General features: G+C 34.5%; 1 protein-coding gene across 2 annotated transcripts in view; it reads right to left on the reverse strand.

Moving 5' to 3' along the window:
- Positions 1–1,171: 1,171 nt before the first annotated feature.
- rsh (Rap GTPase activating protein radish) overlaps positions 1,172–23,896 on the reverse strand; it is a 131,004-nt gene continuing 108,279 nt past the window's right edge. For both annotated transcript variants that reach the window (XM_076120917.1, XM_076120918.1), the window contains 12 exons: positions 20,672–20,933; positions 13,074–13,254; positions 7,487–7,631; positions 6,964–7,221; positions 6,586–6,715; positions 6,129–6,292; positions 5,818–6,049; positions 5,490–5,651; positions 5,133–5,284; positions 4,830–4,942; positions 4,569–4,751; positions 1,172–4,484 (listed from right to left, as the gene is read on the reverse strand). In XM_076120917.1, coding sequence (XP_075977032.1) covers positions 3,969–4,484; positions 4,569–4,751; positions 4,830–4,942; positions 5,133–5,284; positions 5,490–5,651; positions 5,818–6,049; positions 6,129–6,292; positions 6,586–6,715; positions 6,964–7,221; positions 7,487–7,631; positions 13,074–13,254; positions 20,672–20,933 — 2,498 coding nt within the window. In that variant the 3' untranslated portion in view covers positions 1,172–3,968. The remainder of the gene's footprint in view (positions 4,485–4,568; positions 4,752–4,829; positions 4,943–5,132; positions 5,285–5,489; positions 5,652–5,817; positions 6,050–6,128; positions 6,293–6,585; positions 6,716–6,963; positions 7,222–7,486; positions 7,632–13,073; positions 13,255–20,671; positions 20,934–23,896) is intronic.

A 23,896-nucleotide genomic window follows, 5' to 3' on the forward strand; every position in this document is an offset into this window, starting at 1 on the left:
CTTTTCGGGAACTCGTTAAATTGATCAACATACCCAAGTCCAGACTTATTTTATGTGACGTTTCCGGTCGTGGTGCTGTTGTGTAATTGATTTAGACCGCATTCCATTCGGACATTATGCAGAAGTATAACGCTATGTACAGCAATAACACCTACAATTGTTCATACATCACACCACTTGCAGACAAATAATATGTTTCTTCTTTTCTATTACTTGGTATAAATAATTTGAATTGGCTTTAAGCTTTTCTGCAACGTCTGTTCGATTTTTATGTTTCCAGAAACTTGATGAAAAAAATAGTAATATTACTTCGAAATGGAAGTACCTACGTGTTTTGCACTTTGCTAATCGAGTTGTTGAGATCAAAGTATTCAAATGATTAAATTCAATTGATGTGTATTAAAAAAACGTCTTCGGCCTTCTAAATAGGGCACTTAGCTGATTTAATTAGTTGACTTGTAGTGGCCGTGTGCTAAAAGTTCATAACACATAAAGATGTGTTTTTCACAGCTGTCTTTGCGGAAATAGATTTTCCTTCATAGTTCAAACTAACTTTTCATAAGTTAGCATAAGTTTCCTTGCTTGATATCATTAAGAGAATCATTTTTGTTGTAAACTTCGGTACAGCTTTCAAGTAATCTGGCATTTGAATATTAAAATCGTTTTTTTTATCACAAGTCTTTTGTTTTTTTTAATATTGACTAGATACAATATTATTTTGCATCTTTCCCCAAAAACAATGTTTTTTTTAGATATAAACAAGTTTTAAAATGGCAAAAACAAAAATGTAGGTGGCCTATAGCAACGTAAGATTTATTTAAAAGAAAGTGTAATGAAGAGCCAAAGATATTGGCGTTCCACAGGGTTAACCCTTAGGTCCCTATCTCTTTCTTTTTTCTCAGCTTTTAAGGATATTCTCGATCCAAAAACATTTAAAAAATAATCAGGAATATAACAATGATTCGTGTCACAATCACTCGGGCCAATAAAGTTTTTATATTAGACCACTATTCGAATTTAAACTTTCTGTACACAAAGTAACTATTACTATCTACAATTAATAACCAAACCATTCAATATTGAATCATACGTATTCACATGACTGTTTAAGTGAACAACCAGGCAGGAAATGAAAGAACAAATAAAATACACAAAAAAATTTATTCACCACATAAAATTTCATTGGATAATAATCTTGCTTTGCTCATGCAAAATAACAGTTATAATTATAATTTTTATATTTTTTGAAGATCCCACATATTAACATACTTATAGCAACATTCACGATCACAGGAAGGTTAAAATTTTGGAATAGAAAACTTATTTACCATCGAAGAACTTGACACTTATTTTGGTGTTCCTACAAATTAAACCTATAGATACATACATGAGTATTATACATGTAAAACTCATAAGACATCGGGTATTCATGCGTTACATATTTATATAACATCCAGTGAACATTACACATCGGCGTATTCATAGAAGCTTTGAGCAAAGTTACAACTAAACCATATAAAAGTATTGACAATAGAAGACTTTATCATCATGTATAATTTTCATAAGTATAAAAATTTTACTGACAATTCAACTTGTATGTCATTCGCCAGAACGTTAGAAACGTTTGAATTTAGGCTACATATATTTATATATTAACACCTATGTTATTAGAAGATTCATTAAGATTCAGAAGACCCATTTCATATACATAATATATATATTTACTTATATATTATTTAGAATGTAGACAGCAAGTGCTTACACAAATGGGACTTGGCACTAAGGCTGGGAGGATGTTTATAAAAGTTGCACAAACATTTTGATGTTCTGTGCTAAAACAATAATAAATACTAGAAATTGTGAAAGCATAATTATACATTCTTATACAGTTTATAATAAATAATATATGTACATCGAGAACAAATGTGAAGCAATCCCAGGAGCAAAAATAATTTATCACGCGTGTCTTTGTATACAATTTTAGGTTAGCGTTATATAGGTAGGTACTAGCACTAAAGTGTGACAGATGTTTTAACCTTAGGCTACAAATCTCGCCGCCATTAGGTTGCCAGCAAGCAATCATTTGTAAATACTGGCAATTAGCCGTAATAAATTATTTAACAGCAACTCCAGTAGATTTATAAAAAGGCTTTTAATTATAGTGATAAGATATCAATATGTTATCAATATTATCAAAGCCGGTTCGCTTTTTGTGATAATTAGTATTTACTAATGTCTGTTGAAGAAGACAGTTACATATTCGCTCGCTGAACGAAGTCAGTACATAATAGCGAAATGGGTCTCAAAGATTTATACAGTACAGTTTAGTAAAAAATACTTTAACTTGGTTCAGAAGATCATTTTAACAATTATATATTCAACGCAAAGTTCTTCTAAGTGAGATTGAGACAGATAGTTCTAGTTATAATAAACTATAGCTATGCAGTCTGTAAGTGACTTCATAAGGTTTTACTTATCCTAAGCACAGACTGCACAAATCAGTTTTTTTAAATATAATGTAGAACATCGTTATGCTAACTCATATTCATTGTATTTAAAATTTAGACAAACAATAGTTGCGTGGTGCGTCACTTACATTTGGTCGTTGGCCAAATCCCTTTATCAATTGCAGGCAAAAACTGGGATATATCGCTCTGTTAAACAATATGTTAGCGTCACGTTTATGAATGTAATGTAATTAACACAACATACATTTTACTGTAACACATTAGCTTATTAAGTTTTGAAGAAATAAAATAATTAAACATCAATCAGTGATAATAGTTTTACACGTAATCTACACGTAACCATGACTCTACTTACCAGTGAACAATAAAAAAGAAAATGTAGAGTTGATTGGAGGAAACATAACGACCAAATGTAGGTTTGGTACAAGCAGACTTTACCGAGTTTTATAAAACTACATTTGCTACATAAAGTCACTATATTCTCTTTGTGTGTAATGAATTATATTCATATTATTGTTGAATAAAATTAAAGCTTTGAAGTGGATATAAATTGTGCGAAGGATAAAATTTGTCACCAATTTTTTGAGAGACAAGGAAAAAATAATCGTTTAAGTGCTTTAACACATACTCGTAATTATAAACAAACATCATTGCCGTTAAGTACATTAGAATACACATACATATTGAGACACGATATGCTTCACACTTCGCAACAAAAATTGGTGACAATTTTTGCTTATTTGGTAATACAACAACAGTATACATATAAGTAGGTTATAACGTAATATTTTATACACTTCAGAAGGCAATAGCAGTTATCTATGATATCATGAAGGGATCTCAAGAATGAGATATACATAACATCTTTAATGTATACATATAATATATGGAATTTAATTCTACGGTTAACTCTGCTAATTTATAAGGTTAAATTTTGTACAAATTACTGTAATTTGTGAACATTCATATTTTTAACTTTGAGTAACAGTTTGTATCAGTCGTTTAGGTAAAAGGGTTTGCGTCTACGTTGAGTTACAATAACAAGAGACATTTTCGTCTGTAATATATTATATGCTTAACTATGTGACCATTTATTTTGAAACATCTTACTACGATACATGGCTTATTATTGATAGTTGAATTGTTAATGGATCACTAAGGAAGAAATTCAATTGTGCTATAACATGGGTATAAACAATATGTTGCGGTAATTTTTCATTGCCGACTATGAACATTAATTCGCAATTTTGGTACCAAAAATAGAGATGATTATGCTGAACACATCTAGCTAGATGTAAAAAATATAGGTATCAATGAACAACAACAAGGAGTAGGTATCCGAGAAGTGTACAAATATTTCTCGTACCTCTACAGTACTTGAGTACATCTATAACAATAATACTTTTAGAAGGCGTCAACATACCACATTGTAAGAAGGACCCAGCCCAGTCACTCTTCATAATCTATCTAATACACTGATATTTCTCACAGCTCCATGTTTTATATACCATAGTCGAAACTTTCGAACTCCGAAAACCTCGAGTCCTGTTTTTGCAGCCGCTGCTGGCAGGCCTCGATGTAGCTGTCCTGAATCCTGTACATTCCTGAGTTGGCTTGGTACATGAGGGTCTCAAGAATTCGCTCGTTCTTTATAGCTTTCGACGGGAGCACCACTTTTATCAATTCCTGCGGTGAGATCCGGTACAGTTTCAGGTCTCGAGCCAATCTCTCCATAGTGCATTTAAATTCATTTTTGGCATCAGTCTTATTGGCGGACTTGGATTTAATTTTATGCCTTGCCCAGCTGAGCATCGCTTCAAATTTCCGTACTTCAGGGACCTCTAGGTTTCGGCACATGATCATTTGAACCATGGACTCGGAGAGATGGAGGAACTCCGGCGTTTGGAATAGCGCGTAAGCTCTCTGTTCGCTGAAGACTAGGATCATGTTGACCAATTCCGAGGCTGACGTATACCGCCAGTAGTAGTTTTCTAAAGATATTAGCATCGTACATACCTGGAATATATTGAAATGGATATTATATTTCGTTAAAATTGTTATAATTTAGTAAGCCAAAAAACCTTTATTGGTCATACTCACCACTTCTATTCTAAGAAATTGTTTGGCGTGATGGAAGCAAGCCTGTAGTAATTCGGGTAAGTCATAGTGCTCCGCGGCACAAATAAGCCCTGGTATAGAAGCGCAGGTCAAAGGACAGCTACCTGTATGCAAGTAGTCCAGGAGGATCCTGAATGTTTCTGGGTCGAATTCTATTATTGAGAACTGGAAAACAAATAACCATATTATTGGTATAGAAGATTAAAATTAATATTAATTATTTGTTTTAGTTTCTTCTATTACCTCAGTCTGTGCTAGTTTAGCACGATCAACCTTTTGGGCGTCGGCACATACAGACAATCTAGGTACTGCAAGGGCAGCATTTTTGTCTTTTTCTTTATCCTTAGCTTCTTTATCTGTAATAGTTAAACATATTTTTATGAAGAATATTGCTGAACAGTCGCTTGATAATGATCAAACATCGTAAGTTTATTACAGAAGAGAAAATTATTGCTCAGTATATTTTATAAGGCGTTATGATTCTCATGATGCTTTCTTTATTGTATAAACGACTGAAAATTTGAACGACTTTAAAAGTATACTTACTGGAACAATCTTGAGAACTCGCCCATTTCTTCTTATCTTCTGCATTTAGTTGTGAATGTTGTTTGCGGATGGATCGCCCCCAACCGGCCGTTATCGTTCCCAAGCGAGAGAAAGCGCGTTTTACCATTGGCGAACTGGGCACACTTTTTGGTCTGGAATAATACAGAATAAAAAGTTAGTTAGTTAATGATTTAGGGACTTACCCCCGGTTTCTGAGGTACATTTAACGATAGTTTATCTATTCAATAGCTTCAAAACTCATACTAAAAAACGCTATTGAATAGATAAACGACCGCTAAATGAACTCAGAAACCGGGAGTAGGTATTAGATGTTACCGAAATGACAATTGTACGTACCTGGGTGACTCAATATCAGGAACTTGCAGAAAGTTACTGCTCTTCTGCCTAGCAGGAGTAGGAGACAGCAAAGTTGGTGCGGGTCGTGCAAGTATCTCGGCTACCGGCACCTGCGGAGATCCGAAGCCTGTCTGGATTCCATACAGCATCTCCTGGAATACCCTGTAGTACCAAAAAATGATATTTTGTTTTATAGTTTGCAGTTGAGTTTACATGTTTTTAGGTTATAACTAAAAACATGAATTATAAGTATATATTTGTACAAAGATTTAAAGGTTTAACTAACTATATTAGAAAACCAGATAAGAATAGTTTCCATCACAATTACCTGCTTCTAACACCAAGTATGGCTCTGACACCAATAAACTTGGTCTTCTGCTTGGATTGTCCCACGAGAAAAACGACGTCAAACAGCTGTGCGTTCTGTGCTGCGTTCAGTTCACTGTTGAGGAAGACTCTTGTGAAGTCCTTGGCAAGTTGATCGTAATCCTCGAACTGATCTCGTACTGAGTCCAATAGAGGCGAAGACGGCCGCATGTGTCCAATTGGACGCCATGATCCTAAAGGAGAATAATAACATTGTTATTTGACTTTGCAAGAAAAAAAAATGTTATATAAAATATGAACCAATAAAAATACCTCTTCTGTAAGGTTTGGGTATCTGTCCTGTCTCGGCGTGATTCTGCAAGTTTGCTACAATATCTTCAAGCATTTGACTGCGCGTTCTTTCTTGCATTCTTGCGAATTTGGGAGCTGAGTATGAGGCTCTCTCTCCATTCACTATCTTTGTCAGCAACCACTCCCTACGATATAGGTTACTAATTAGTTCTAAAATAATTATAAAAGCCACTTATTAGCACTTATTATATCTTTACTCTCAGTAATTAGCACATTAACTTTATTAAAGTGAAACGGTCTAACACGTCTACCTCAAAAGCTTACTTGTGGCTTCATCCAGGTCAATTATAACTTTATACAGAAACTCAGCAAAACTAATTGCTAGAGTTTTGCAATCCTACAGAAGGATCAGATTTTGATTCAAATAAATCGTTGCGTCGAGTTTACAAAGTCGAGAGATAGTTGTGCAGTGAGGTACCTGAACATAGCTCCTTTGTCAAAGACGCTTTGCTCCCAAAGGTAGGGTTTGTAAGCGCCGACTTCATCCCTGGTAACCACGGACACTTCGTATCGAGTTGGTCGACGTTTGATTTTAGCCGATACCCGCACTGCGAAGTCATTAGGTAATTGGTTAGAACATAGACGTAGGGTATGGACTCGTGTAACTTTGTTTATAGATTGTGACAAGCCAAGTTTCTGTAGGCGTTTCTTAAATTACGTTAAGATACATCCAAGATTAGAAACACAAATCTCCAAGCCCACAATATAGTATTATTCTACTTAAACAAAGTAAAATCTAATATCGTACACAAAGAGATCTAAATATAATACAATAAAACGTAACATTTTCATTTACCTAGAATAAAAGTATGCAGGAAGTGGCTCTTGATGCAAGCCGGGGAGAAGGCTGTGTTGTCCGCCTCTAAGAAAACAACGCACACTATATCGTTGCCTATGTGTCGCTTTCTTTGTAGCTTCTGAGGATCGTGTCTTTCATAAGGCAGGAGAGTTGACACGTGGAACATAATTTCTATGCCTCTCCAATTGGTATACACGGAGTACAAACCAGTTAAATCGTGCACTGTATCCAAACCACCCTTGTATTTGTCGAACCCTGAAACACATCAAATGTATAATTACCGTGGTTATATCCCAATGTGATCGGGATAAATGGAGCCCATTAAGAACATCGCTTACCTTCTTTAAGAGGGAAAAAGGTTTAAAACCCACAAACAATAAAATTTAAGCCGTAATTTTATGGTTGTTTTATTAAGGAACCGAACCGTTGTTTCTCTTTTAATGGCCTTTGAGTAATGGCTCCAGTAAACGGTAACACGTTAAATTCTATTCGTTCTGGATTCAAAGTAATCAATTCTTACCTTTAAGCCTGACTTTATCTCCTAAAACTTGCAAAAACTCTTCGAACATGGGCGAGTTTTCGTTATTGTCCAATATCTCTTCCTCCGTGTATTGATTCTCTTTGACGTAAATAACACCAACTTTCAGTTCAGACTTTATAAAGACCTAAAACAGTAAAGTGAAAATATGAGCAAGCGATTTACGAACAGAAGAAATCTTATTTTCCTCCCTTATTGTTTGTCGCAAAATCCTTGTTTTTTTCTGAGCTTATCTTTATTGAAAACATTTTTTTTGTTTACGAGTAAAGTATTTCTATAAAAATCTTGCAAGTCCAATCAAACTATGACGAGATCAGTGTTGTTTTCCCAGAAGCTGCGTTGTTATTCGCGATTAAGTGTGGAATAAGGAAGCAATTTATTGTATGAAGTCTTTGATCGGTAAGCCTGTACTTCGATCGTAGTGGGCCTCGGGGACGTCTCTCATTATCTTTCTCATCTCAGCCTTCATACAGCGGTCCCCGACGTACGGCGATAATAAAAGCAATGTCCAATGTTTGTTCATCAGCTCGTCTTATTAATAGAAACGGCTATTACAAATATTGGCAGATTATTTTCAGATTGTCTCATTCATTTGATATCTATGTGTAAATATTAGTATGCCACGCATACCACACGACTTTAACTTTGTGTTGTATATGTATATTATAGAAAATATATTATGGAAAGAGGGGAAATATAGGTAGAGTTTTAAATGATTCCAATTTGTACTAAATGAAGTAGACCAAATCCGTGGACAGATATAACGGTGAGTCGTAAGCCGGATTAATACGAGTGGGCACTTTTTTCGGTAGCAAGTGTAGTCCCTAGAGAAGCTTAAGGCTCGGCCTATTTGAATGCTTTGAGGGGATGAAGACCTCAGTGTATTTTAGGCGCTTTACAATGAGGCGAGTCAAACGATCGTCAGATTAAAATAATACTATAATAATCTATCTATGTTGAAATAAAAGGTACTTAATTAAATGATAAGGCAATATGTAGATATAATTGGTTATACATTAAACATTACATACATAATAATCAATTCTGTCTTGAAATATTTAACCCGATTCGAAATGTAGGTATCTACGTATCCAAAACTCTATCAAAAATGTATCAAACCCAATTAAAAGTATAATTATGGATCGATAACACTTGGATACCCTCGTTCACTATTTTGTGATGAATAGTTTATCTACTGTTAGTGGTTTAGAGCGGCTAATTAATATTCGAGTGGGTTCAATAGGTATCTATTCCATTTCATTGACAGCACGTCAAAAGCAAAACGTGAGCGACACGAAAATCCACTCAGTTTTGCACGAAATAGAGTTGTTTCAAATGACGACTAGAATAAATACGAAAGTACATTTTAATACAAATAATTCTTTTAGTGTTTGTACTTGTTGGTGGTGGTGGTGTGATGTTTTGGCGATTAGTTATTACATACGTATATTTGCATGATACTGAAATATTAGAGGCAGTAAAAATACATGCATTATTTACAGCATACAGCGGTGTTGACGTGTGGGCAGCGATCTGTGCACGTTAGTCTTTTTTATTTTCTGCTTTTTAGAATCGTAAATCTGTTCTATTTGTATAACTATGCCTATTATTGCCCAAATACTTGTATTTGGTAATTGACTTTAATTAGGGCAAAATCTATGATGATTTCTGAAAAAGTTTGGACAATAATTTGAAGGTACACAGTCCAATCTTTAATCAAATCACCCATCGTGTCAACCTAATATAATATATAATATATTTAATATAATATAAATATATATAAATTATGTGTATTGTATAATATAACATTTATGGAAATGTTATAAAGGTAACGATTGACTACCTTGTACATCCATCACTTTTGAGCAACAATATCTCACGTTAGCTACAAAACAGAAGAACAGACTAGACGAACATTCTATTTGATGAGAACACATTTTACTGCCGTTCTACTACCTAATAAAGAAGACATAAAGTACTGAACATACGTACTACCCGTGGATATGTTCACTGCGACCCAGGAATACTTTATGTTCACTTTATTATCACTTTTTGTACGTCTGAAATGTTCATGTTAAAATAGATGTGGGGAGTTGCAAATAAAATTGATATGAGCGCGATGACGATGGATGTATGACGTAAAATTATGACGTCTGTACCCATTACATGTCACAATACTTACACATGCGTGTGACATGTTTCAACCGCAGCTTACCAAGGTACCTATTATAACCACCAGAAGACATCATAGGCGTACGGTAATTCGGGGAATGACAAATAAAACAGAAGGAAAAAGCCGCGGAAATCCAATGAAACCATTATCGGTTATTTTAAGTTCTCGTCAAGATCAAAAAACCAATAAAACGTCTTTAATTTAATGAAATTCAAATAAATATTGAACTAAAAGCTTGATAATATTATTATATTTTTGCTCTTAGGTTTGCTTTATTTTTTTCAAGATAAACGTAACTGTAGGTGCATGAAATTGTGTTGAAAGATTGACGGTGCGTAAAACGATTGCAGGAGCAACCGCAAAAGAAACACTTTTTATGACACTGTTAACATTTGTGGGGAAACAGACAGATAAGGTGTAAGAGAAGTAAGGGGTGGTTAATGTTTCCTTTAAAAGCTTTTACGAGTAAATTCTAAACAGTTTTGTTTAACTAAATATCTTAAGCTATCATTGGCTCTAAAGTTGGAGTCATCCAAGTTTCAGCGTTGTTTATTTTCTGAAAATACTGAATTTACCAATACATACGAAGTGTCGTAAAATAACACTTAAATGGAAAAATCTTTTTCGAATAAAAGGGAAAAATAACAGCTAAAGCATACGAGAGCGGGAGTTGTTCAGGCGAAAAAAAGCCGTCAATAACGATAGCAGACAGTATCTCATCCAGAAAGAATATTGAATAGACTCGAAACTGTGTACCGTTTTTTGTCAAACCATCCATGTCAAAGTGCGTTACCTCAGTACGTGTTTCGGTCACATAACGTTAATATCAACAGAGATAACAAAAATATAACAGACGCGCGTATTTTTCTTACTTACAGATTTCAATCAACAAGACTAGTAAATATATAAGTGAAAGAAGATTGAAACACTAATATTAATAGTATTCGGTCCAACATTTGTTCGTAATAGATACACTTAATGGAATTGGATATTCGTTCTCCTATATCCATGAAATGTTCTAGAAAAACCTCTCCGTAACTTATTGTTAGCGGGCGTTACATAAAATAGTAGAATCGACGATCTAGTTCACTCAGTAACTACCTATGTAATAAGAAAACTACGTCTAATTCTATTTGATTATGCAATAAGGTTTCTTTTACTCTTTAGTAAAAACTGACGCAAGCAAGAAAAACAACTATAATCTTTTTCTTCTGTACTTCAACATTTTTTTGCAGAGGACAAAGTACTGCTGTTTCATTTCCATTCACTCGTCTAAAACAAAGACTTAATTCCGAATGGCCGCAAGCTCGGCTTTTATCATTGAATTAGCTCATCAAGGCGCTCGCAGGGTTGATACGTGATGTTAATCGAATCAGTCCACGAACGGCGGACATAAACAATGGACTCAACGTTGCATTGATGACGATCATACATTATAATAATAGTATTTACCAAAGTACTTTTGATGTTATTATTAATTTATTCGGGTGGTTGAAATTGGGTCAGTATTAAACTATGAGACGATGTTATTTTGACTTGAACCGCGTAAGACCGCGGATATTGTTTAAAAACGCTAGGTTCTTTTTGTATCCAATAGAGAACATTTCGATCCTCATTATCTTCAGATAATTGCCTATACTTATGCAAAGGTTAGTTATTATTATTAGCAAATAAATATGTAGGTATAAGTTAACAGCATTTATCTGCAGCAAGGAAAGTGAAAATTTGTTTGTTTAACAATCAATGCAAGAATCATATAATACCCATTCCGATTAGGCAGATTACCCGATTCAAATTGTAGAGTTTTCATTTACCAGCGCACAATATAACGAGGCTATTGTATTTATAAATAACACATGATCCCCTTCGATCTGGATGTTTTTAAATATATTTTGTCTGGTTGAAATAAATTTAAGTTCCATTCCATTTCCAGGGATTAATTCGTTCATGTGGGTCTACACACCGTTATAATAATGAAATCCGACATTTTCACTGAATTCGGAATGTAAAGGACGGACAGGGCCTAGCTGAGCTGCGAAGTTCCGACTTATAAGCGTACCTCTGACGGTACCTAACTAATGAAAATTGGCAGTTCAGTGGATCGCACAAACTTGCCTCTAACGTTTGTTACATTGAAAACTGAAGCTTTTGCCACAGTTATTTAAGTGTCTTTTATTTGTTTCTACGCCAAGGGCTCACGGAAAAGATACCGACGTTTAAACATACGTTTATTTGAAGATGGACGTTTACAACGTTGCTTTGTAATGTAAGTGGGTTTGTTTGAAAACTATTTTTACCTTTTGTTTACCAATTAGGCAAAGGATAGCCGAAATTCATTAGGCTGTAAATTGTTGATGAGAATTCAATTACTAAAGCTGGAAAGGTATTCTTCATTTCGATTAGAAATATGATATGGAATTACCGTATTAAAAGGTTCCACTGAAGATGTATATTTAGAATGTTATTAGTCTCATTTCATAGTATTCGCAAAACTGTACGAGATAAACTAGAACATTTAAAAAACTTTTAGATTGGTTGTGAGTTTAAATTAGCAAACAAGTTTCACACAAATAACAAAGTAAGTAAAGTAAAGGCAGACGTTTGAAGTGTATTTAAATGACTAGATGTCTAGATCCACTCGGGGTAATTAGTTCGTACTTGGTATCAAAGTAGTCGTATTTTGAATTCAAAGTTATATCATAGCCGCGTAACATTTAATGCGTCCCATCATACATTTCACGTGAGCAATAAGTTTGTACACGAGCCGGAGAGAAGTAGTTGGGCGTCTAACTTGTCATTACTCCATTACTGTGATTAGTCGGAGCTATGGAGAGAGGCTCTCCCCCTTGGGCGTAGAGAGAGTGCGCCGAAAGACGAGTCCCCCTACGTTGGCGTTGCTCGCGTCTAACGGGCCTCATCAATGTTTCACGGCTGTAAGCGGCGGCATCGTTTATTCGTAATTGGGAACTGAAAAAACAATCGCAGCGACGGAGAAAAGGTTTTACTGCTAATTTACTTGCGATCCAGAGTTCGCCCCGGGTCGAATGCTAAATGAGATAAGACCGAATTTGTCGTGATTCTCTTGCGTTTGTTTTACTTCGTCGCCGGAGTCATGGGTGAGCCAACACATTCTTTGACACATAGACATTGATACAGCTGAAGCCGCCACGTAGTAACCGTCTCGCAATATTTGCATTATTACCAAGTAAAGATAATAATATACATATTATCCTGCTTCCTAATTTGTATTATACATACTTTAATTAGATACATTAATATTTGATCAAAACGAATATAATTTTAACATAAAACTCAAAGAATACTCAATATTAAAAGATTATAAAAGTCTAATAGTAACATTAAAACAAATAGACCTAGTTCTGTAAACGTATTTACCTGGTCAAGTTTAAGCAGTTCCTCGGGCGTGTCGGGGAGCTGCCCCAGCATGAGTGGAGGGTTGATGTTGACTTCCTTGCCGAGCGAGCGCACCACCTCCTCGCGGTTGTACCGGTCCGCGAACACGCATGATGCTGGGATCAAGCCGTGCACTGTGTAGCTTATTGCTCGCACCAAGATTCTGTAACGAACAAAACAAGATGTAGAGTTATAGACGGATTATAAACATTTGACTGCACGTTTGTCGTAGTGGTTAACATGGACACCACTCCGCAATAACTGTAGCGCCGCGTGGGGTGTCTTCGAATCCCACCCGGGTCAATTTGTGTGATTGGCATGAGTATTAATTTGTTTTAAGTCTGGTTATAAATTTATCTGTATAAGTATGTATTTAAAAGTATATAAGTATGTTTATCAGTTATTTGGTTACCATAGTACAAGCTCTGTTTAGTTTGAAATCAGATGACCGTGTGTGATTTGCCCAATCATATTTATTTATTTTTGCAACGTGCCTTACGGAAATCTTTAACTATTCATACAGTTTATTTCAATCTTAAGGATTGTTCAAACCGGCAGAAACACAATAGTTAAGCCTTTAAATATTGCTTCGACATTATAGATACATAAACTCTACACGTTCCTATTATCGTTACACTAGTGGTTAGTCGTAAGTGTCGATTGAGCGAAATGGGTCAACGTAGTGCTCGTAAGCCAGCTTGGTTAATATTTGCTTTGTGTGGCTGCAATTTGACAACCAATTATCTTTACAATGGCGCGCGTTTAATATCTAATGTTGTTTAGAAAGTATTGCGAATAAAAGCTCTTTTAATATCACGAAACATTAGGTGCCATTTACTAAATATATGGAAATAAAAAGACATCGTTACGTTTGTAATTTAGCAAAAGTTATCTCCAAAAAGTATAAGTATATAGCAGACTACCCTCATATACTTTGCCCCAATTCCGAATGTTGTAGACGGCGAGTTTATCTTCATTTATCGGCCATACCCACTTTTTGCGGCCGTAGCTTAGTATCCGAAAGAAAGAAATTATACGTTCACAACGTATTGTGAATCCAAATGATTTTGAATGAGAAAAAAATAGTCTTGTCGTGAAGAATAATAAACAAACTACTTGTTATTTCCAAATAAATGTATGACACACGATGTGTATTGGAATCATAAAGTAGGTATTTATTTGCAATTATAAAAAAGGAAAAAATGCATTAAATATTTGAACCACGGCTATGAGAAGTTAGACAATATGGATTTTAACATATCGTATCCTCATTAAACTTATCAATAGTTAATTCACCTACATTGAAGCTTAAACCACCAGATATACAAATGTTTTGTTTGAAAGGGTAGTTGAAACCGTCGGCGCATGAAATGGGAAGTCCTGACCGAAGCATTACTAAACATGAAGTGGAGTAAAGTAAACAATCATTACATCCGCAGGCTTCAACTGCCGGCTTGAGATAACCTGCTTTGTTATATCAAGCTACAAACAGCTAGAAACAGTTTCTGGTATTGTTCTTCGTGTTAATTAGCTTGCGTTCATTTTGGTTGCATATGTAATTAAAGCTTGGTAGTTTTGTTAATTAGATGTGCATAGTAAAGAGACATTTCAGGACTTTTTCAAGGTATGGAAAGAGATACTTTTCTTTTGTCTTGTATTTCTATATTAAAAATATTAATTTATGTATGCACAGGTAGCTCGATTTTCTACTACTATCGATTACCGACAACCGACCTGTCATCGATAAATTTTGTATGAAAATCTGAATACTCGACAGTACCGACTGTAGATACAGAATCACGCTGAGGTTTTATACCAGAATCCACTAAAAGAAGGTAAGTATTCGTGAAAAATAAAAAGGGTATAATCGTTTAGAAAACATTATGGTCAACAAAAAACATGAGTTGTATTATTGAATCGAAAAGTAGGGTCTTTCATGTAAAGGAATCAATTTCAAGTACTTCGTTGTTTTTCGTTATAAAAGAAACCCCAAACATTCGGGGCCGAACAGCGATTACCAATTTACCTGCCCAGTGAATAGCAGTAATGCTAAAGAATTTGATGGGGTTTATGGAGTAAGGTTCTTTAGATATACAGGTGACTTGTTCACTGGTATTTCTTTACCTAAAACAGAATGTTCTATTTTGAATAAACTGCGATCATAATTTTAGAATAGTAAGTGGAGTTTGTTAATTTTAGAACTAGGCACTATTTTCATCACTGTTTCGTTATTAAGGAGGTTAAATGTGTCTATAGATTTTATGGAAGAGTCATGTTTTTTAAAGCGACGTGCATTTTGGCTTAAAACATATTTTCACTTTAAGCATGACAGTTTGACAAATATAATTTCAGTGATTTTGAGGAAACTATGTTTATTTTATTGGACTGAAGTTTTTTTCACATTGGCCTATTAGGTACTAGGAAAATCGTGCTTCAGTATATAACGTTTAGTCTCTTTCTATAATTGACATGTAGCTCTTTCTGTGTACAACTTGCTACTAAATTAAACAAGGCACTTGAAATCAATACATACTCTATATTTAATTTAGTTTTGTTCGCATTCTGGACTAAATTACGTTTATATTACCTTCTAAATAGTCAAATGAAGTAATGAAATGTCGCGTCACTATTGAGGTTAATGGCTTCATATCCCCGAGGTAAAAAACCAACCAATTAGTTACATTTGCTAACTATCTATAATTATTTTAATTCTATGCTAGTGATCATTTATTTTTTATGGATGATTCTAAACGTTCTGGACATGTAAACAATTGGTGACGTATATTTTTATGAACTTTGAATTATTAATTATTTGAACAACGATATTTTTTTTACTCTCATTTTCTTAGTTAGTTTGTAATAAAGACATGCTAACAATAGATAAAAAAATCTGACAAGATTGGATTATTAGTAATTATTGGATTGGACAGTTTGTTAGGAGAAGAAACACGAAAATATGCAAAATAAACCATTTTTACCGAATTTTGGCAGCGTGCCAAATTATTTCTACTTATGACACGGTCTTCAAAGAAACTATTGAAGTCATATCTGAAATCTATTAATAATAGTTATACGTGGCAATGACCACGAAATGTTTTGGCTAATAATAATAATGTTATATTAAGTATTATAGGATAGTCGTGCGAACATAAGTGACGTCATAAAGATAAATTATAATCCATAACGCAAACTTTATTAAAATAGGTGTATGAATATAAATAAGGGTATCCTAAGGGATTCCCTAATGCACTACAACACGGGAAAAGTAACTTGTATAATCTAATAAACCGAATAAGTAACATTGTAAACACCTTTGTAAAAGCGAGATAGGAAAATAACGAACAAAACAAATTATATTAGATATCAAATATCGTTTCTAATTATCCAAGCTTAGTTAATTTCGTTTGGTAATGAAAGCGTACATTTGAGTTCTATTAAAGCCGGTCTAAAAATTTGAACAGCCAACGTTTTTAATTAAATTCTCCCGTTGTCTCGCCACGTTTCAGTTTTCCTATGACAGAGAACAATGAAAATGCCGGAATTTACGGTGAGCACCCGAGGAATCTCCCTGCGAGCAATTCCTATGTAAAAAGGCGACATTTTTGTGGCGTGTCTTGATTTTATATGATGTACTGTTCTTTTTGGCTCATTTAAATGTTAGCTTTGCGTATCTGTTATAAACTTAGAATCTGTTCTATGAGTTAAAAAAAAAAATATATAAAATAATGTTTCTATTCAACTTATTTGGAGTAGTTCTTACGCATTATAAATATCTCTTTCCCAGTAATTATAAATAGCAGTTTATGCAGATCTAAATATAAGCTTTTCTAAACAAAAAGTTATATTCTAGTCTCATATGCCAGTACGTTGACACAATACATTTAATAAACTTTTTACGACTGAATAAAATACTTCAAAATTTTATGGCTTTATTTTAGAAGCCAATAAATTGTGTGTGAGATCACCTTGTTTTACCACAAGAATGCAGAGGATTACTGTAACTCCGTGCAACTATTATTCAAGTCTATGGTATAAATAAAACGCCTTGAAAACTGTCGCATGGATAATAATAAGTCGGCATAGCAGTCGTTAAAATTAGTGATGCGAATCGAGCGGGAAAATAAACATAAATATAACCAGTGTGTTACTATCTAATGAAATAAAATAAATAAAAACATATAGCGTACTCTCATTACTTTCGTACAAAAACTAGCCAATTATCATTACGCGGTACGTAGAAAAAGTTGATAACAATACCTATAAAATAAAACAAGCTTACAATAAAACATCAGAAGTCAATCGTATGATCTTGTATAGAGTTGGCCTTCGCCGGTGACCACGCGAGGGTTAACGACGCTGGACACGCAATAGTCTCGTTCAAGACGTATTGCCAATCTTGGAACCAACCACTAACTACCCTCAATCTTTTTAAACCACGATTTACTTCTATTGGGAACAATAAGATAGTATTATAGCGTTATAAATACATTAAATTATTCGCCTCTGGATTCAAGAGTTTAAAGAGATACGAATAAAAAGCTGTAGCTTATTTAAACGGGTACTATATTATTAAAGTGGACTGCTATTATAATTAAAACCCAGTGATTTTAAAAGCCTTGTTATCGGAGGTTACATAGGTACTTAAACCGTAATCGGGTCATCGAAATATGAAAGTAGCCACATTTTCATGAGGGAAAATTTCCGCGGTAAGGTCATGTAAAATGCGTCCGGTCTCCGGAAGAGTGACCGCTTTCCTACGCCTATCAAGACTCATTCATACCTTGAAAAGAACGTTGAGCTGGGAAATTTCCCTTGATACAACAAAAACGTATTATAGCATGAAGTCTTCTGTCTGTGTGTAAATATGTCAACTGGTACGTAGGTCAAACGCTCGACCTTACATTACTGAAATAGTTTAGATTTTAATTCCTCCATTCACCCACGCTCTTAAACACAATTAATTATATATATACGATATGCCAGTTTCTTCACTACATCGACTCTGGATTCATTATCTATTTGTAAAGAACCATTTAAGAAAGCTATAACTCAGCTTGTTTATGCTCGAAGCTACTCATCACAATAAATGAGTGAATACTTCAAGTAGGTAACCGATATATCATACAATTTTCCAGTAAATGGAATCAATTTCAAGGGTCTGTAATAAAATGCAAAAGTTTATAGAAGCGCGTAGATCGAGGGTGATGTATCAAGATTAAATTGAATTTTATTTCTCAGAAGGTAATGTACTTTGTACAAGGTAAGTTTACACACTGAAACATTCAAGCTACTTTTTGGAGTACCGTATAGGGAGTTTTTGAAATTGCTTAACCTTTTTTTTGTCATACAGATTTTGTCTGATTACCGAATAACAATTTAACCTAGCGTATTTAGATAATAAGCCGCATATTGGCTATTAAATAAAAATTTTGCGTAACTTTCAAATGGTTGGTACGATATATTGTATCATAAATAATAATAAGTTGATTCCGTCAACGTAATAAAGCAATCCTGATGACGAAAACTCGCTGAAATACGGGTCTATTCAATGAACGATCGACAGAAATTCCAAAGGTATTTTATTACTAAAAAGATGGCACTGCTCTCATATTTCTGAGCTGCAGGAATGTGATTATACATAAAGATGCCTTGTTTAAAACATCGTACCAGGAATACTTGGTTATGAAAATGTTTCTCCGACATTTCAGTGCTGCCAATCTAACGAACTTTGTGATGCGAATTTCGTTTTAATGAAATACCTTAAGGTATAATTAAAATTCGGTAGAAATGTAATAACACCTTTTATGCGTGCTAGGGTGAGGTCACATTCGAATAGCCCAACGCGTTTACAACTGAGCGCAGCTATTAAAGATTGTTTGTGACATTTATTACGTTTTGAGTCTAACAGACGACTCGGATGTACGGCCCATTGTCTTTGTTCCGCGAAGAATAAAAGCCTAATGAGTATTACTTTAATTAAAGAAATGATTTTACAAATGCTGTAGCAAGGGGAATATTTTATAAGTAGGTAATCATAGAGATAGTTGAAGGTATTTTCAGTCTGTACGACATCAAGAAGCTTTAGTGCTTAACACCTTGTTTCTACTACATTATGCTAATTGAATTCTTGGTTTACGAGAGGGTCGTGGAGGTAAACCCCAGTGAGGTCATCGCCATTACTGGCCAGTTAATTATGGCCCCTACAAACACTTTACAAAGGCCCATTCTATTTTACAATACCTTGCCATTTTTAATTAAAATGCACCCCACGTCGGCAGATAGCACTTCCATTTATTGAGAGTAAAATGCGCGAAAGTTCATTTGTTTTAACGTGGAACAACAGAAAAAAGGTAAATCCTTTTTCTCGCAGTGCACTAAATCTTTGCGTCTGAGGAAGATTTAATTAACAGTTCTTAATAGACCGTTTCCTAATAATTTTTAAATAATACTTTTACTTTTAATGCACAATCATTTCCTGCTACTATAGATAAAGGCTCTACGCATATCCTGCTGCTATTTTTATATTTATGACATATAATAACAAGTTACGGTTACATAACAAAATAGAAAGAAAATTGAGTAACAACGTCTATTTCAAAACGCCTAACCCACTACACGTGTGGTATTCGTAAATAAAGTAGGCACTTCTCCGAGTGTAGCGTAGGTGCAAAGCCCTTTCTATCAAGAGCTCTCAAGAGCCTTCAAGAGCAATGTACCGAGATTACCTTGGGGTGCAAAGTTGCCACTTCTCGTCGCGGCGACAATAAAAACTAAAAACTGCATTTGGACTCCTAAAAGTTTACACGCGTATCTACTAAAAGTGAAAACATTATTTTATGAAGAATTAAATAATCCTCGATGCATTATTATATGAGTCGACATCGTTAATGTTTTAAATCAACTAATGATTGAATATCTATTATTTTCTTAATAGTACCCTAGATGGTCTACCTCGATGGGAATTTCATATTTTGCTAACCACTCGTCGGCTCACTGTTCAGTGGAATATCGGTTCAACATAATTATATTTAATTAAATTCCATTAGAGGCTGTTTCCGCACGAGATGATGAGATTCGGTACATTCCGAGTGTTTCGACAGCTACAAATGCTCGAATATCTTATCGATTCGCCGCTCTTATAAATTTAGATCCGTGCTAGCTATTCCGATATATGGAGCACATATCAGGCATATGACAGTCGAAATGTCTATTTTTCTTTAGAATGTCGAATAATAATAAAAGAAACAGTTCACCGTCTATTTCAAAGCAGGAAGCAAATATTTGGTAAAATGTAGAAAAGCTTATAACAATTATAAGGCTTATGACTAAGCTTCAAAAAACAGACAAAAACATAACGTAAGCCGGAATCAAGTACCTATTTGTCAGCGAAATTGTCTTATAAATATCTTACTTGATTTGAATCCTTGTGAGTTATGAGGCTTATTAAAATTATATTTCATTTAACATTTAAGAAGCCTGTTTTCCTTAACGAATGACTGACGGATATGGAAAAGGTGTGTATAATTAAAAATGTGTAGAATGTATTAAAAACAGTACATCATTTTTGAAAAGTAGCTCACCTGAACTGATCTCTGCCATTAAGCGTTTCCTGTTTAATCGACAGTATAACAGGGCCGAGATCTTCGTCATTTGTGAAGTAGTTCCAATGTTCTGTGCCGTAGAAGTACTTCTCATACGTCTCTTGTTCTACAGACGTGAGTTCGAAGCCAGCGGATCTCTCCCACTGTTCTTCGATCGCCGTTTTCTTCTTTGGCGTGCTGCCGCCATTGTCGCTGCTGTCCTCAGCTGCCTCGTCCAATGAACCTGATCTTCTATGGCGATCTGTTAAAACAAAAGTTACGTTTTAGAAACGCCTAAAATTATTTTAAAATCTTCCGAGGTTAAAGCTTCATATTGCAGCTTTGAATTTACAAAGCATAATGCATTAACTGTGACCTAGTCCTACAGTATTAGTCTATTCAAATGTATTTTTCTAGTAAGCCATAGAAATAATGAGACAAAATTATAATAAATCCTGAACAAGTTTCATGGGCCTTCTGCAAGTGCAATCGAGCAATAATGACACAGTTCCTAGATTGTTTCAGATTGATGACAACGATAAAATTGTGCTGTCACGCTTCAATACGACACCGCATCGTGAGCGACTTCTTTATGTAGTTCATTGCCTATCTGGTCACGCGAAATCAGTATAATGTAAATCAACCTGAAATATAACAACTATAAAAGACTGAAACTTTTTCAGTAAAAGCTTATATGGCGGTAGGAAAAAACAAAAGAATGTTTGTAGTCATCTCCTTGTCTGTCGGTATGGGATGGTTCAGACGGAGTCATACAAAATGTAGACGATGATAGCAATCTTCCATTACATTTTGAATTCACAAATATAACGCGAGCACAAGATCAAGAAAACGGGCGTCTAATGTCTGCGACATATAATTTCATGAAACAAGAATTTCATATAAGGCCCTTATTATTTTTTGTTGAGGTCCAAATCTCATTTTTAATTCAAGCTCCGTCGAGATGCGATAATCGGATTATTTAGAACGTGACACGTGACGGGACGCTGGAACATTTTGAACGGGTCAGAGCCCATTCGTCCCCTAAAATTCGTCCCCTAGTATAAAAGTTGTAGATTCGGCCCCTACATAGGTGCCCATTGGTCTCCTGGTAGGGGACCAATTAATATTTTAATAAAAAATATTATTTTTAAGGTACCCATTCGTCCCCTCTAATATATATACAATATAAGTTAAAGATTAGGCACCAATTCAGGTGCCTATTGGTCCCCTGAGATAAAATTAGCTATATTTTACATAAGAAACGGTTAACATAATACACTTGTGAACAGTTTATTAACGGAATTAATTTAATAAATCATAACAGATCATTGAAAAAGCTATGCATATATTATTAATTTAAAATGAAAAAACAAATATAAGATTAGTTTTGTACTAAAATAATGTTAATTTGTTTAATCTTCAATAATTATTGTGATTTTAGTCATTTTTTGTTATTGTAGTTATAGTTTGTTAGATTTAAGTTATTATGATTTTGCATGTAGTTAGTAAATATACAAAAAAAATATATGTTGATTTATCTAGTCTTCAATAATTACTGTGATTTTAGTATTTTTTTTGTACTGTTATAATTTTTTAGATTTAAGCTATTATGATTTTGCATGTATGTAGTTGGTAAATATACAAAAAAATAAGAAGTAATTATTTACTGTTGATATGTGTTCTATTTTTTTCTGCATATTTTATATTTAATGTTGATTTATATGATGGTCAATCAAGACTGATTTTTGTAAAAGAGTTGTATTTTGTTAGTTTCTAGGACATTGTGATTTTGTATGTGTTAATCTTATTTGAAATAGACAAATATCTACCGAAATACTATATTTTTTATTATAGCCTTTTCTGCGCGACTGTACCAGGACTACCAAGCTGCAGTATACACATATACATGTACTTATATTAGAAGAATGAATAAAAATAAATATTCTTCAGGGGACGAATGGGCCCCTCAAAAGTTCCAGGGGACGAGTGGGCACAGGGTGCGAATCTTAGGGGACGAATGGGCTCTGACCCTTTTGAACAATATTATATACTTGTTAGATGTTTTATTATATCGTTTTTGGGGTGCTTAATTATGTTAATTGATAAAATTGATTTTCGCTTCTTGGGACATGTTCTTAAACATTTGAGAAAATTTCAAGTAAAACACAAAAATATAATAATATTTAGTAAATAATTAATTGAGTTCTAGGGGTCGTTCAAAGAAACAATGAGAGTAAAGTTGTGAATATTTTATATTTTGTATAAGTATCTAGTCCCAGGACCTTAAGTGGTATTTTTTATTTTTGTGAGTGTCGTTCACTGTGTCGTTTACACAAGGTAGGAAGGCTTAGTATTCACGGACAGGTAGATAGTATTTAATAAGAGCAGAGGCTGCCACCAGTTATCGGACAGGCTTGCTGGCTTGCATGTCTCCTGTCTGGCTAAAGCCGGGCTTATCATGTCATCCGTGCCTCAGTTCACATGTTTGCACAGCTCAAATTAAATTTCACAGCAAATATTTTGTTGTCTCATGAATTTGCCGCTGAATAGAACCCTGATTGCGTTCTGTGATGTATGTATCATTTACATCATAAGACGGTTTAATTTAGTTTTGAATTCATTTGTAAACTGTGTTGGTTTATGAAGATTTGTGTGCGGCCGTTTCGTGTTAAAGTACGAGTTGATTGTTATCGCACCACATAGATTTTCGTGCGGTAGCCAATTTGTAAGTTCGCTTGTTAAGATTCTACATAGTTATGTTTTATTACACCCTTAAGAATATTGTTTATTTATCATCGTGAAATATTTGCGAAACGCTAATGTGTAGGTAAACTTTACCTGTTCTCATTTCACTGTCCCTATTTTTTTGATCATATCAATAGCACGCTGTTTATTTTATCATAGCCGTGTTGTCAGACCGGCAAATTGCTGTGAAACACTATACAATGCAAACAGTCTACGGGTTGATGGGAGTTCCGTACGTTGGTTTATTTATTACCCTACCTCGTCTAGCAGAAATGACTGAATGCTTTTGATATACGACACTATGTCTACATTTTGCGAGTATCGGGATGCTACCAGTGGTTGGATATCGGACGGTCCGTTTGAATTCTTGGTACAAGTGCTGCCTTTGTGGATACTTGGAGGTTCAAATAATCTATTCCTTTGACTGTTGTGGCACGACCTCTGAATCTAGTTTACTTGCCTAGTGTGTTTAGAAACGTC

This window comes from Anticarsia gemmatalis, chromosome 12 (assembly GCF_050436995.1).
Source record: "Anticarsia gemmatalis isolate Benzon Research Colony breed Stoneville strain chromosome 12, ilAntGemm2 primary, whole genome shotgun sequence".
Taxonomy (NCBI): Eukaryota; Metazoa; Arthropoda; class Insecta; order Lepidoptera; family Erebidae; genus Anticarsia; species Anticarsia gemmatalis.